Genomic DNA, 15,099 nt, shown 5'->3' on the forward strand with positions numbered 1-15,099 from the left:
AGACCCATATGTACTCGCTAATTTGGGAGTAAGTTTGTATTTAACTGGAATTGATTGTCTTAGAACCCTTCAAGACTTAGAAAAATCTTATATATTTTTTTTGGTCGGGCGCCATGGCTCACACCTATAATCCCAGCACTCTGGAAAGCCAAGGCGGGCGGATTGCTTGAACTCAGGAGTTCAAGACCAGCCTGAACAAGAGGCGAGACTCCATCTCTACTAAAAGTAGAAAAATTAGCAGGGCGTCATAGAGTATACCTGTAGTCCCAGCTTCTCGGGAGGCTGAGGCAGGAGGATCACTTGAGCCCAGGAGTTTGAGGTTGCAGTGAGCTACGATCATGCCAGTGCACTCTACTTGGGGTGGCAGAGCAAGACTCTGTCTCAAAAAAAAAAAAAAGTTGTATTTTTTTACTGACCTAACTTGACAAATTACTTCTTTTGTTTCTGTAAGTCTCATTTTCAACCAGCCCCACCAGGAAATCTACAACCTAGTAAAGACAGACTAACCAAAGCATAAGAATAGAGATAAATGAATAAATCCATTTAGGCTAACCAAGAAAGGCAATCCCCCCCCATATCTTTTACTTTAATAAAAAAAATTTCAGTGACTACAGCAAGCAAATGTACTGTGATATCTTATTACCTAGTATACAGTATAACCTTAATAAATGTTAATAATAAATTTTAAGCCTAAGGAGCTTATAGACAAATTTTGCCTTAATAAAAGTAATTATAAAGTACTTCACAAAGCATAAAGTATTGTATTCTAAATAGAATCTTTCATAAGTAATGTAATGGCTTTGTCTCATTTATTTATTTATTCAACCAGCACTTACTGATTATATATACTTTATGCCAAGCACTATGTGAAGTTCTGGTAGTTCTGAAATTCTTGACAATTTACTGTCAAGCGTCACAACCTAATGAAGGAGAAAATGAATTTCCACTAATTATAAAAGTAGGAGGGGTAAGCTCTTCAGTTCTTCAATTTGGATTAGAGATCAAGTTTCTGTTAACTCATCAAAGGGGAACCCCGCCACTTGGGTATAGGGAGTGGTGACAAATATTTCTGTTTTATTATGAGGAAAACTGGACTATCCTTCTACACTTTTTCTTGAAATATATGTTAAATGTGATCTGCCACCTGTAAGAATATAATTCCTTTTCCTGAATAAGTAAGGTCTATTTCCCTTTAGTGCTTTGGCAGGTTTTCAAGGTGTAGTTAGGGATAACTAATACAGTAACGTGTTTTTTAAGCCAAAAAACTCTAGCTCAGTCTTTATGACCTAATTGTTTTTTACCACTAAAATGTGAAATGAGTGTGAGTGAATACTGAGGGAATTTAACAACATAAAGGAACATCCTCTAGGGCAGCTCCCAACCAGAAGAGCGGCAGGAAATGAAATGTAGCATGTTTGATGACAAAGGGCAATGAAGGGGTCCTTGGGAAAAGAAAGAATGAGAAAAGTGTAGCAGAGCTGGACTGGTCCTAGTCATGGTACTGGCCAAATGCTGTTAACAAAAATAGCAAGTCATATGCTAATGGCCCCTTTACAAGAGTAAAGTGTCTTCACATTCATTACTTTATTTGATTCTTACAGCAGAACTCATTTTAATTGAAACTCTGAGAATTATTTGCCTAAAAACAGCTTTATGTGACAGAGCTAGGCCTTAAACCCAGTGTCTTCCACTCTAGTCCTTACTTATTACGTTGGTAGCCACCTTAAAGTTTACAGAGTATTTGTATATGTGTTATCTCATTTGACTGTTCCAGCAACCCACAGAAGTAGGCAAAAAATATTATCATCCTCATTTTTTAGGTGAAAAACGTATATCATCTTGTTTGATTTCAGCAAATAGTTTCAGTTAAAGATGTATGCAAATGCTGCTTCATTTTTAAGTCAACTGTAGATTATTTTTTTAGCAAAAGATAAAAGGTTTTATATGCTTTCAGCTATTTTTGGCAATCTCTCACTTTCAGATTTATGTGATCAGTTTGGCTGAACCTCGCCTGCCCCTGCAGCTGGATGATGCCATTCGGCCTGAGGCAGAAGGAGAAGAGGTAAAAATTGTACTTATGAAATATTATGCTTCCTCTATGTATTTAGTTTGCAAAACATTGAAAACCTAATGCCCTACTTTTGTCCTAAGGATGCCTGTGAATTGATTTGAGCTCTATTTTTGTTTAAATTTACTATTACATCAGCAGTTCTCAAACTTTGGTCTCAAGATCCCTTTTACATTCTTAAAAATAATTGTTTTTAAGCTTTTGTTTTTGTTGATGTATCTATGAATATTTATAGAATTATAAGTTAAAGCAGAAATTTTTAAATATTTATGAATTCAATGTATAAATATATTACATGTTTACATATATAATATTCTTATATAAATAATGAAAATAACAATAAATAACATATTTTATGAAAAATCACCATTTTCCAAAACAAAAAACAATTTAGTGTCAAGACTGACATTGTATTATGTATCTATAAATCTTTGTAATGTCTAGCTTACTAGATGACGAGTATTAATAGATTCTCATATTGACTCTGCATTCGTCCTATTGTGATAGTAAATACATAGCCTTTAGAGAACTCCTCAATATATTCATGAAGAATAAGGGAGAAAAAGTATTTTAAAATATTATTATGAAAAAATAGGTTTGACTTCATAGACTCCCCAAAAGTCTCAGGGATCCTCACTGCTCCCCAGACCACATTTTGAGAACCACTACTCTCTGTCAGCTTTTATCTGTTCATTCAGCCTGGGGCCAGCAGGTTAAATCCAGGAATCAATGAAGATATAGATGGTTAATTCTTCTGACATCCCAGTAATAAGGCATGGCTTTTGGAGGTGGAGGAGGGAGAAAAAGCAGTAACATCTGTTCATTCTTTCTCTTCTTTCCATCTCTTTCTTTCTCTCGCCCTGCTTCTTGTTTTTACCATTATTTTGGATCCCTGATTTAGGGACATAATATTAACAGAATCAATCATTAAAGGGTAAACATGGCTTCTAAAAGTGTTTTTTGCATTCTTCAAAAAATTTGTAAAATCTGTTTTTTCATCCTTTTTCTTAGGAAGGAAGAGCTACAGTTAACCAGGATACAAGATTAGACAACAGAGTCATTGATCTTAGGGTATGCCTCATTGATTTATTAAGTGATGTGATTATCCTGAAGTCAAGATGGGCGGGGATACCATACCTATCTCAGGCTTATAAAGCTAATTGGCATTTGCCTATATGTAAGTATGATCATGCAAGAGACAATTTACCTTTCTGACTGACTCTTCCCCTAAAAAGAACTACAAGCAACAGAAACAGTTGATACTGTCAGGATATGGACTCACTTCGTGTTAAATGACAAATAAACTTGAAGCCAATAAATGGGCTGGCTTCCAGGTGATACCTGTTTTAGACAAGTTAGTCATCCAGTAGAACCATAACTATTAACATCACTACAGAATTGTGAAAAAATTTGTATGCACATTTTAGAACAACCAGGTAGAGATGAGTAATTAATTCCTCAATTCTTTGAATTTGATCTGAACACAGAATTAATAATATAGAAGCAGTTTGCCCTGGTGGTTTATGCAGTAATCTCATGGGTCTTCTGTTTCCCTTTCTGGTTTGGTTGCAAGTGAAAGAGAATTCAGTGGTTTCATTATTATGACATTGTAGTAAAACCAATGTCATCTTTCTTTCTTAATACTTTGACCACACTTCCTCCTTTACTTAAATATTCTACCTAAAGCTCAAATTCTTTGTCACCTTAAGAGTTCCTTCCAGCTCTTTTGCAATCGTGTGTCTGCCCTTATCCTATACTCATTTGTTACTCCTGATTATTTGCTTTTTATCTGCCTTTACCTTTTCCGTTTTAATTTGTATAGGAAAAGTGAGCAGTAATCAAAAGTCCTCTTGATACTACCTAGAAACCTCAAGTTTTTCATATATATTGGCCACAGCAGTTAGACATCATTCTATATTCATCCATGCGATTTGTTCACACAAGTTATTATCAATTTGTGCCTCTAGAATTTGTCCTGAAGAGTTTTTGGTTTGGGGTTTGTTTGTTTGTTTGTTTGTTTGTTTTTAAATTTAAATTCATTGCCACCATTGAAAAATGGGAGTTTTCACAGTAAAATATGAATGGCTTTTCTTAAAAAGTTGGAGGAGAATCTGGCTCATGAGCTAGGATGCTAGATGGGGCTAGATGCCCTGCACCACCCAGGAAGCAGCATTCATTTGTTTCTTTCATATTATTTGTCTAGCCCAAGTAAGTGTTCACATTTTTTAAATCTTACTTTGACTTTACCTCTTGGTAAACATTGTGTACATTAGCAACTTGAAACTTTAAATCTTTAAGTTCTTTAGTTTATGTCTAAACTACTATCTAATTTAACCCCAAACCAGCTCTTTTATTATAGACTCTGAGCAAAGTCATGAGTTGAAGAAGTTGAAAAGGCAAAATTGCTATTCTCCTTCTATAATATGAACATTCCAATGTATAGCCTCATATTGGTTCTAGTGTAACCTAACTTTTCTCTCCTATAATGCTTTATTTTCCGTATGAACTTTCCAGGCAGGTGACCTAATTAAAAATACTCCATTTCCCAGTCCCCAAAAATGTTAAGGCAATTTTCATTCCTGGAAAAGTCTGAATTAAAATGTCTTTGGCACCCTTTTTATACACAGCCTTCACCTAGCTCATAGTCTGGATTGCTGTAGCAAATTAGCTTCGTTCTTAGAGAGCAACATGTTTTTAGGAGGGTTTCCTGGGAACCTGTTAGGAGAATTCCATTCCGTTTAGATCAGAATTATTCTCTTTATTCCTCCTCACTCTTAGGTACAGGGGAAAGTTGTCAAAGTAATAGATGTTTAGTCTTCCTCCGGAAATCCTTCTTTAAGTATTTTTCCCAAAAAGTAAGATAAAAAAAATTTTTTTTTTAAAAAAAGAAGTACCTTTCCCAAATATGAACGTATTACTTTAGTTGGTTCAAAACTACAGTCTGTTTCTTTTTCTAAACCCCCTGTACTAAAGCTGTTTAATTTACAAAGTGGTATATATTGATTACTTTCAAAGAACTCATCATTTTGGGGGGAGATAAGACTATTAGTATGAGATTGTCTTAGTATAGGTGTGTTCTCCCTTGAGTTGCCAGCATAGAGATTGAGGGGTTTTTTTTGTTTATTTGTTTGTTTGTTTGTTTGTTTTTGAAGCAAGGTCTTACTCTGTTACCCAGGCTGGAGTTCAGTGGAGTGATCATAGCTCACTGCAACCTCCAACTCCCAGGCTCAAGTGATCCTCCTGCCTCAGCCTCCTGAGAAGATGGGACTACAGGCATGTGCCACCACACCCAGCTAATTTTTAAACTTTTTTTGTAGAGACCATGTCTCACTATGTTGTCTAGATGGGTCTCATACCCCCAGCCTCAAGCAATCCTCCCGCCTCAGCTGCCTCCCAAAGTGCTGGGATTACAGGCATGAACCACCATTGCTCGATAGACTGAGCCATTTTTGAAGGTGTATCATGTTAGTTCTTTTTTGCCACTTGGGTTGACATGGCCAAGGGAGTAAGACAACATAGGATTCACAGGCAGCCTAACCCTTAAGAGACCCGACGGCCATCCTAAAGTTCCCTTCCTTTACCAGTATACCACCTCTGAGACCACACTATCAAAATAGCCCATACTGTGTACTTCCATAGCATATTCCTTTCTTTATGTTCAGTTATATTTTGGGGTGAGGAGGTTAAGAAACTATCTATTTGAGCATCTGTACTACATTGCTCAGTAATGAACCCCACTTTGACCCTATGAGTAAATGAATGGACAATATCTGCTGTTATGGTTATGTTTTCTTCTTATCAATTATGTATTTCTTTTGCTTTGCAATTGGTCATCTTTGTCTTCATCCATGCCTTCCTCCACCATTCTTTTCTTTTAGACAGACTGTTAACTCCTTAAATCAAGGCAGGTACATGCATCCATGGCAAATGCCCCCAATCACAATGTACTACATACATACTGTTCCTGATGAGCTTAGAGTAGCCTCACAGCACTCTGTGCCACCTCCACTAATTGATTAAAAATAAGCCTATTGGCCATCTCTCTCTGAAAGTATCTAATAACAAAGCCATAAAATACAGAAACAATTGAAGAACAATTGTATAATTTATAATTAAGTGCCTATCTTCTAACTGAATGCCTAGCTCATTACTTTCAATAAATTTTTTCCAAGCTAAAAATCAAAATCTACACTCCTGAAAGATTTTTTGTGCTCTTGCAGTATGAGAGATTATCTTGGTAGTATAGCTTTGATGCCAATATATTAAAATTTATATGACATTTCAGTGGTTTTGCAGTGATTTTCCAAGTATGGTACCCTTACCACTGGCAGTACACAATGATTTCTAGGTGTTACACAGATGCACATTTTTAAATTTTTTTTTAATTTTTATTCTCATTGTACACATTTTTTTATTTTAATAGCTATGTAATGTAACCAGCAAATAAAATCCATGTTTTCATGGATATTATTGCTTAAGTATTAAATAATAGTAAAAGTGGTACCCAGTATGACAGAAATGATAATAGAAGGCAGAAGACAAGTTTAAGAAATGCTAGCTTGTGTCAGCAGTGGACAGAATATTGGGAACTTGGGTCTACCATGAAAATAATAGGTATATGATCACCACAGCTATAGGAGTTCTACAAAAGGAGATCTGGATGGTCTGAAATAGTCAAAGGGAGGTGTTCTCAGGGATGTTATTACTGTTGCCTCAGCAACAACACGTCAGTCAGAAAAATCTTTTAGGGATGCTCAGCACTGCTGTGTTTATCACAGGGTCCATCCGTACCACACCTGTACTTGATCTGCCAGCATTAGCATATGTTGGAATGTCCTGGCACAGAGTTAACCTGAACACTGCTGAAATCCCCTCGTGACAGTAACATGGTAGAAACTGCAGACAATTCAGATTCTTTCTCACAGAGATTACCTTTGCTTGATTAGAAATTCCACATCAACCTGATTTTTTAAATAATAGTTCCTTTTAGAATTAAGTCTGATATCATTTTAGAAATGTCTTCGTACTCCCTTTTCTACTGTCTCTCTTGATCCTTTTCCACCTTCACAATAGCATCTTTATAACCTGAGCTTATAAGCCATAAGTGCCCTCTAATAGTATATATTTCACTGCAGTGAAATACAACTCTGTATGTGTGTCAGTAACTTGAAGTAGGTTTTTGAAAGCAGAAGATTATGCAGTTTGTTTTGATTGGATGAACTGAATGTTTCACTAAACCACATAATATAAAAAGCCACAAGTCTTTCTCTGCAGTTTAAATGTAGACATCTTAAAAATGAATAAGTAAACAAATTATAAAGATCTTTTAAATTATCTTTAGTGTTTTATGAGAAATTGATTTGTATCTTTGAATGTGAATTATAAAATAATGTTACTTAAATATGACCCAATTTACATGAATTTTTTCAGCCTTGATCTGCTGAAATTCGGGGTTATTTAAATAGCATTCTTTACAGTGAAAGAAGTGTAGAGTAGCCATCCCATCATTAACAGTATTTTCATAGGGCGCTACTGTTTTACTAAACACTCATCTAGTCATAGGATAACTAGTTTTTTAATGTCATAAGCAAGACCTAAAAGGTCAGGTGTAAGGTAAGGGCTTGCTTATTTTGACCAGAGAAATGGACAAAAGTCACTGTAAAGCAGAGATAATTACCTCTAGAGCTTTCTGGTCACCATCAGAAGTGATTGAGCCTGAAAGTATTTAGGTCATTAAATATGAAATGTTCAATTTCGAATAAAAACTTTAATTTATTATATCTGAAACAAGAAGCAGTACAATTAATCAAAGTATGCACCTAAACTATCAACGCAGTTTTGCCCTCTTAACAATAGCTTGTTTACGCCAGCAGGGAAAAAGCCTGGGGAGTGAGTGGTGATAAAATTGTAAAAGGCATTTTCCACAGCTTGTTGAGAATTGAATATTTTTCCTTGCAAGTGGTCCAAAGCCTGGAAGAAGTGGTAGTCAGTTGGTGCAAGGTCTGGTGAATACAGTGGATGACAGAGTTTCCAAGTCCAGCCTCTGTAGTTTGAGCAGCATTGTTTGTTGGACAGGTGGTCAAGCATTGTCTTGCAAGGGGATTGGCCTGTCTCTGTAGATCAATCTGAGCTGCTTCATCGCAAGCATCCTCATCATTTCATCTGATTGGTTGCAGTAGACATCTGCTATAATCAACTGACCAGGTTTCATGAAGCTGTAGTGGATAATACAAGCGCCAGACCACCAAACAGACACCGTTAGCTTTTTTAGATGAATGAATATTCGGTTTCGAACTGTGTTTTGGCACTTCATCTTTATCCAACCATTGTGCCAAACGCTTGTGATTATCAGAAAGAATCCATTTTTTATCACAGGTAACAATACGGTGTAGAAATTGTTTGCCTTTATGTCATGATAGCAAAAAAGGGCAAGCTTTCAGACGATTTCTCCTGTGACCCTCGTTTAATTCACTCAGTACCCATCTATCTAGCTTCTTTACCTTGCTGATTTGTTTTAAGTGGTCCAATATTGTTGGAATAGTAACATCAGTGCTTGCTGCTAATTCACATGTTGTTGAGATGGGTTTGCTTCCGCTACAGCTTCAGCTCATCACGTCTCAGGTGGTCTCAGGTGGTACACGTGGCTCGTTTTCAAGAGTAAAATCACCAGAACAGAACTTTTCAAACCGTACTGTGCGTTCATTAGCCACATCCTTCCCAAACACTCAGTATTTCGAGCTGTCTGCGCTGCATCGGTTCCAGGATGGGACTCATATTCGAAAATAACATGAATTTTTTACTTATCCATGGTTTCACAAAAGTTGCTCTAAAAAAAATTTAAAAGATAATCACAAGCCAAAGCGTGTATTTGAAAGAATGGATGTCCCTTCACAATAAGAATAAAAGAAGAATTGTCAAAGTGAAATGTCAGAGATATCAACTGCCGAACTTAGTATTTAAAGAAATCAGACATTTCATACTTAATGACCTAATAAAATAGGAGAACCAGAGGAATAGGAAGGAAAAGGAGAGAAAATAGAAAGAGAAGGTGACTGTGGTGGACAGTTAGAATACTGCTATTAATTGCTTTGTGTGCCATTCTGACACTGATTTCCATTCTGGGAAATCAGTATCATGGGATGCCCGTCTGTTTTATTGTTTTTTTCCCTTAATTTCTTAATTGTAACAAACACATGAGTATTTGCAATTAATGTATTGTGATGTAATGATTAAGAAAAAAGTACATTGTGGCTTTATTCATTTGTTATCAAATGCTAAAATCTTGCTTATGGGAGTATTAGTGTGCTGCACAAACATTAATACATCTCACTTAATGGTTGCCTTTAAAAAAACAAAAAATACTAAGAATTCAGAAGAAAGGTGTTTCATTAATTATTAAGAAATATTTTTCCTTTATGAAATTCCTACAGATTAAAACATCTGCTCACTAAGCATTTCTTGTAAAAATAGCTTTATGTGATCATATATGGTCATTACATTTCAGCATGTCTTTTTGCCTTGTATTATATGATGTTGATTCCTGTGCCTTTGTCTTCTCCCCACCTATTAGGATTTTAAAATGTTGAGAGCAAAAATAATTTTATTCACTTTTAGGTTTCCACAGTTCTAGCACACACAGTGAATGCTCAGTAAATGTGAGTGCTTAGTAATTAAATGTGTTGATTTAATTAGATTGTATTATTGTTTTGTAGACATCAACTAGTCAGGCAGTCTTCTGTCTCCAGTCTGGCATCTGCCATCTCTTCCGAGAAACTTTAATTAACAAAGGTTTTGTGGAAATCCAAACTCCTAAAATTATTTCAGGTATGCTTCAGAATATTTTCCTTAATTTTTAAAAATAAATATACTTTGCCCAAAGTTGCTTAAGTTAATTTTTTTAAATTTGAGAATTCCGTCTGTCCCTTAAGGTTTATTGCCATTAGGCTGCTTATTTTGAAGACCATGCTGTATAACAGCAGTCACGTATCACCAACATCAGTAATACCACGTCTCCTTGTTCCAGGAATCATTTTGTGATAATGATTATAAAATGAGGCAATAACACAAGAAGCAAGATTCTTGCTACGTAAATTAAACCAGGAAGCACTTTCATTATATAGGTTTCTTTTGAAATTGGTATTGCAATTTTCTTTTGTATAAACTGCATTATAAAATCACTAAATACTACTGATGGGAAAAATCTCATTAATCCTCCATCTCTTTGTTTTGTTTTGGTTTTTTCTTTTTCTTTTTGAGACAGGGTCTCTTTTTGCCTGGGCATGAGGGCAGTATGGTGATCATAGCTTGCTGCAACCTCAAACTCCTGGGCTCAAGTGATCCTTCTGCCTCAGCCTCCCAAGTAGCTCGGACTATAGGCGTGCACTGCCATGCCCAGCTAATTTTTCTATTTTTTGTAGAGATGGGGTCTCACTATGTTGCTCAGGCTAGTCTCAAACTCCTAACCTCAAGCAATCCTCTGCCTTGGCCTCCCAGAGTGCTGGGATTACAGGCATGAGCCACTGTGCCTGGCCAAATCCTCATTCTTATATGAGAATCTTGTCTATCATTTTGCCCTTTCAGAGTTGTTTAAGTAACACTAAAAAGTGTATTACGAATGGCATTTAGTTACAAAACAAAATTGAACATTGCATGCTTAATAATTAAAAAAATAGTAAGAATATCTTTTTTCTTTTTTTTTAATTTTTACAACTCCAGGGTAGCCTTACTAGATTTGAAATTGATGCAGAAAGACAGCATGTATATCCAAAGAAGTGAAATGAAGGTATATCCAAAGAAATAAATCTGGCTTAAATATACACTATTTAGAATTACATATAAGAGAACATGTATAGACTACAATTTAGCTGCAGTTTTTGATTTTCCAGTTTTTCTTTCTTTAAACTACTGTTTTTAACTAAAAGTTTGCATTGATAAGCTTACAATTGATTATAATTTATAAATGGTTACATTTCAGCTGCCAGTGAAGGAGGAGCCAATGTATTTACTGTGTCATATTTTAAAAATAATGCATACCTGGCTCAGTCCCCACAACTGTATAAGCAGATGTGCATTTGTGCTGATTTTGAAAAGGTTTTCTGTGTTGGGCCAGGTAAGATTTTGGCAGTTATGTTTTTTTCCCATTTCATTAATTGTACAGTAGTTATGGCTTTAGAAACACATTTTACATTTATAATGTACAGGCATTTTGAAAGTTTAAATTCTTTTATCTACTGACTACTCAAATACTAAACTTTGAAGTAGAAATGACAATGTGTTTGGACAGACATTTTCTGAAAAAAATAGTATGCTTAATAGTTCTTTAAACAGCTAGGCATTCATATGAATAGAATCATGAGCATTATATATTCCTCACAGAAGAACACTGAAGCAAATTATTTTGGGCATATCTCATTTTAAAAATGTGTGCTTGGAAAATGTACACCATTTGAAATATACCTAAGTATATTATTTCTATACCAAGTGCAATTAGAACACAATTAGCTCCCATTTGGACTGTCCTTTCAACTCTCCATCAACACTGAAAAACAGTTAGTTGCAGTCTTCGAAATCATATATTTGGTCATCCTTTATAACTCTTTACTATTGTAAGTTTACAATATACCTCTGTCTGCTTTGCTACCAATTTTATTCCAGAGCTGTTCTGTTTCACTATTACTGTTTGTACTGCCCTTACCATTGGTGATATGCTAAAGTCCATTAGAAATTACTAATAAATGTCTTATATCTAATGAATTATATTAATGTGGTTTTAAAGATATATTGGCTGAAAGTCAAGCACAAGCACATAATCTTGTGGCAGATTCTTTTATGAAGCTAATTATAAGCAAAAAGCCAGCTTTACTTCATTCCTTAAAACTGAACCAAGTTATTTTATATGTTTTTTGATAACTTAATAAAATTAAATACTTGTTAAGTAGAGAAACTGGCAAGATCATTGCATCTTAATTTTCTGAATTTATTAAACAGTTATTTGTTGGACACCTGCTACATATATAGCCTTGTGCTAGGTACCATACACATAAGAGAAGAATCAGGTAGCACTTCTCAAATGTTAATGTGCACACAAATCACCCGGGGATCTGTTAAAATGCAGATTCTGATCAGTAGATCTGGGGAAGGCCTGAGATTCTGCAATTCTCACAAGCTCCAAGTACTGGAAGTATAAAAAGAAGGATAAAATGGAGTTGATTAGAGTCATCATAAAAGAAAATTCAAACTGAAATGTGCTTTAAGGACAGAGTATAAGACAGCAGAAATGGCATTCCAGGCAGAGGAAGCAGGATAAGTAAAGAGCATGGACTACAGGAGAAAACAAAAATATGGCGAATTAGTATTAAGAGGAAATGGGAAATATAGGTTAAAATTGTGAAAGTATAAGGTTTTAGACTTTTTGTCATTTTATATCTTACTATAGTAGTCATTTGGGAACTATTGTAAGTTACTGAGCAAGAATGTGTCGTAGGTATATTAATCTGGCAATGATGTGAAAGATGAGCTGAGCTAGAGTCAAGGAAGACTGGAAAGGAGGAAAATGCATTGAGGATATTAAGAGCTGGGCTGAGGTAATGGCCAGAATATGTATAATGTTGCTTCATTTGTACAGAGCTTCGTTTAGCTTGAGTCAGGTTTTAATAAAACTGAGAACTCTCTATATTAGTCATAATTGAATCTATTTTTAATTATTGAGAAGGCATCTTAGGATCTTGCGTTCCCTCGGTTCTCATGAGCCTCATTTATTAATATACATTTGCTACAGCTTTTGCTACGTGACTTGTAGGAGTTTGTAATGAACTTACTGTCCAAGAGAATGCTGAAACAAATGGCTTATCAAAGGTCCTTCTGGCCCTGTCATGATACAAAAATAATACTACTGGAGTCCTACGAAATGGAATTTTATATTTAAATCCCAATTTATCCAAAATTTAAATACTATTTGCAGTTTGTTTCTTTTATTAACTTCTTAGTATTCAGAGCTGAAGACTCTAATACCCACAGACATCTAACTGAATTTGTTGGCTTGGATATTGAAATGGCTTTTAATTACCATTACCATGAAGTCGTAGAAGAAATTGCTGACACTTTGGTACAGATATTCAAAGGACTTCAAGAAAGGTAAAAAATATTTTATATCCCTAGATGGACTTAATTTCAAATCAGTTTGGATTCTTTTTAAAAAAAATTTTTTTTCATTGAAACGTGAGCTAAGTTTCTATTCGGCATTTATATATATATATATAATGTATATATTATATATATGAATATATAGAGGTGCGGATTTCATTAGTTAGAAAAATCTACACTCCAAATAGTACATCTGGATGCAAGTCAGGGGGCCTCAACTAGTTAGCCTCTTTTTTGTGGAAAGTTACCAGATTGTGAACAGCTCAATTATGTTTGTTTTTTCCTTCATACTGACATTCTGAATGTCTGAAGAAATAGAGCATGTGTTACTTTTATAGCAGTTTATTTTGGGGGCGGTAGTATGAGGTAGTGGTTAAGAACTTTGATTCAGGCCGGGCATGGTGGCTCATGCCTGTAATCCTAGCGCTCTGGGAGGCCAAGACGGGTGGATTGCTCGAGGTCAGGAGTTTGAGACCAGCCTCAGCAAGAGCGAGACCCCGTCCCTACTAAAAATAGAAAGAAATTATATGGCCAACTAAAAATCTATATAGGAAAAATTAGCTGGGCATAGTGGCGCATGCCTGTAGTCCCAGCTACTCGGGAGGCTGAGGCAGTAGGATCGCTTAAGCCGAGGAGTCTGAGGTTGCTGTGAGCCAGGCTGACGCCACGGCACTCACTCTAGCCTGGGCAACAAAGCGAGACTCTGTCTCAAAAAAAAAAAAAAAAAAGAACTTTGATTCAGCTACATCCATATAGCCTGAGTTCAAATCCCAGCTCCACTACTTATCTTTGTGGGCAGATTATTTAGCTCTGCCTCAGTTTCCTCAACTGTTGAGTGGAAATAGTATTATTGCTCACCTCAAAGGTAAAAAAGTCCCTTCAGTCTACTTATTTCTAATCTTTACTGAATCTGTAATTGAAATTCCTGTAAGAAGATTAGTAAGACAGCTTCTTCACCTAAGTCAGCTGTTCTCAGCTAAATTAGTGGGTTGAGATCAGGGATTTTACTAAACTCCCATCTAGTCATAGGATAACTATTTTTTTAATGTAGTAAGCACGACCTAAAGATAAGGTCTTGCTTTTTTTGACCAAAGAAATGGACAAAAAGTTAGTCTAAAGCCAAGATCATTACCTCTAGAGGTTTCTGTTCACCATCAGAACTTATTGAGGCTGAATCTGTGTCAAAGAAGATTAATTTGTAAATCAGTTTGTATTTGCATTGAGTGCTCTCTAAAAATTAGAAACTAGGAAACTGAAGGGACTTTATTTGGGTCTGGTGAATTAACAGCATTTATAGAAATGGTAGACTTATTCTAGCTGTTCAACAATTTAATTATCCACTTTAGGTACACCCTCTAAACTGGAAAATAGTTTTTCCCTTACAGGTCATTGAAAGTTGTGTACTTGTGAGGATGTTTAACATGGAGAAAATAGGAAAAGAAAATGGAAGGCAAGTTGAGTAAATCAAGAGAGTCTCTTTTTTTCCTTTCTCTGTACTTATGACTATATTTGAAGTATTAGGTAGGGTATAATAGACTTATCTAGCATTTTAATAACTGATGAAGGACCATATTTAAAATTTTTATTTTAAGACCACTGGTTTAAACTATTCATTGTTGGTATGTTTCATTGATATTTTAAATGAGTTCAAAAATACAACTTCTATTTATTCCATTGCAAGGCTAATAAGTAAATTTAAGAATGTAGAAATTAATCACTGATCTTACATAAAATATTGTAGCATAAGCACCAGTAGTTTCCAGGCAGTCTCTGCATTGCTTTGTGCCTTTGATGACTAGTTAATTGCACATTGCCTTTTTTCTTTTACGCTTTGTCCTCTGAAACATTTGATACAGTTTATTTTAAGCAACTTTCATTCAAATAGTCCA

General features: G+C 35.3%; 1 protein-coding gene across 1 annotated transcript in view; it reads left to right on the forward strand.

Annotated features, from left to right (window-relative positions):
* The window catches only part of DARS1 (aspartyl-tRNA synthetase 1), a 70,327-nt gene that overhangs the window by 41,794 nt on the left and 13,434 nt on the right, over positions 1-15,099 (forward strand). The window contains exons 6-10 of the mRNA XM_045559266.1: positions 1,982-2,062; positions 3,080-3,139; positions 9,781-9,892; positions 11,043-11,177; positions 13,054-13,201. Of these exons, the coding sequence (XP_045415222.1) occupies positions 1,982-2,062; positions 3,080-3,139; positions 9,781-9,892; positions 11,043-11,177; positions 13,054-13,201 (536 nt within the window). The remainder of the gene's footprint in view (positions 1-1,981; positions 2,063-3,079; positions 3,140-9,780; positions 9,893-11,042; positions 11,178-13,053; positions 13,202-15,099) is intronic.

Source organism: Lemur catta, chromosome 8 (genome assembly GCF_020740605.2).
Source record: "Lemur catta isolate mLemCat1 chromosome 8, mLemCat1.pri, whole genome shotgun sequence".
In the NCBI taxonomy this organism is placed as follows: Eukaryota; Metazoa; Chordata; class Mammalia; order Primates; family Lemuridae; genus Lemur; species Lemur catta.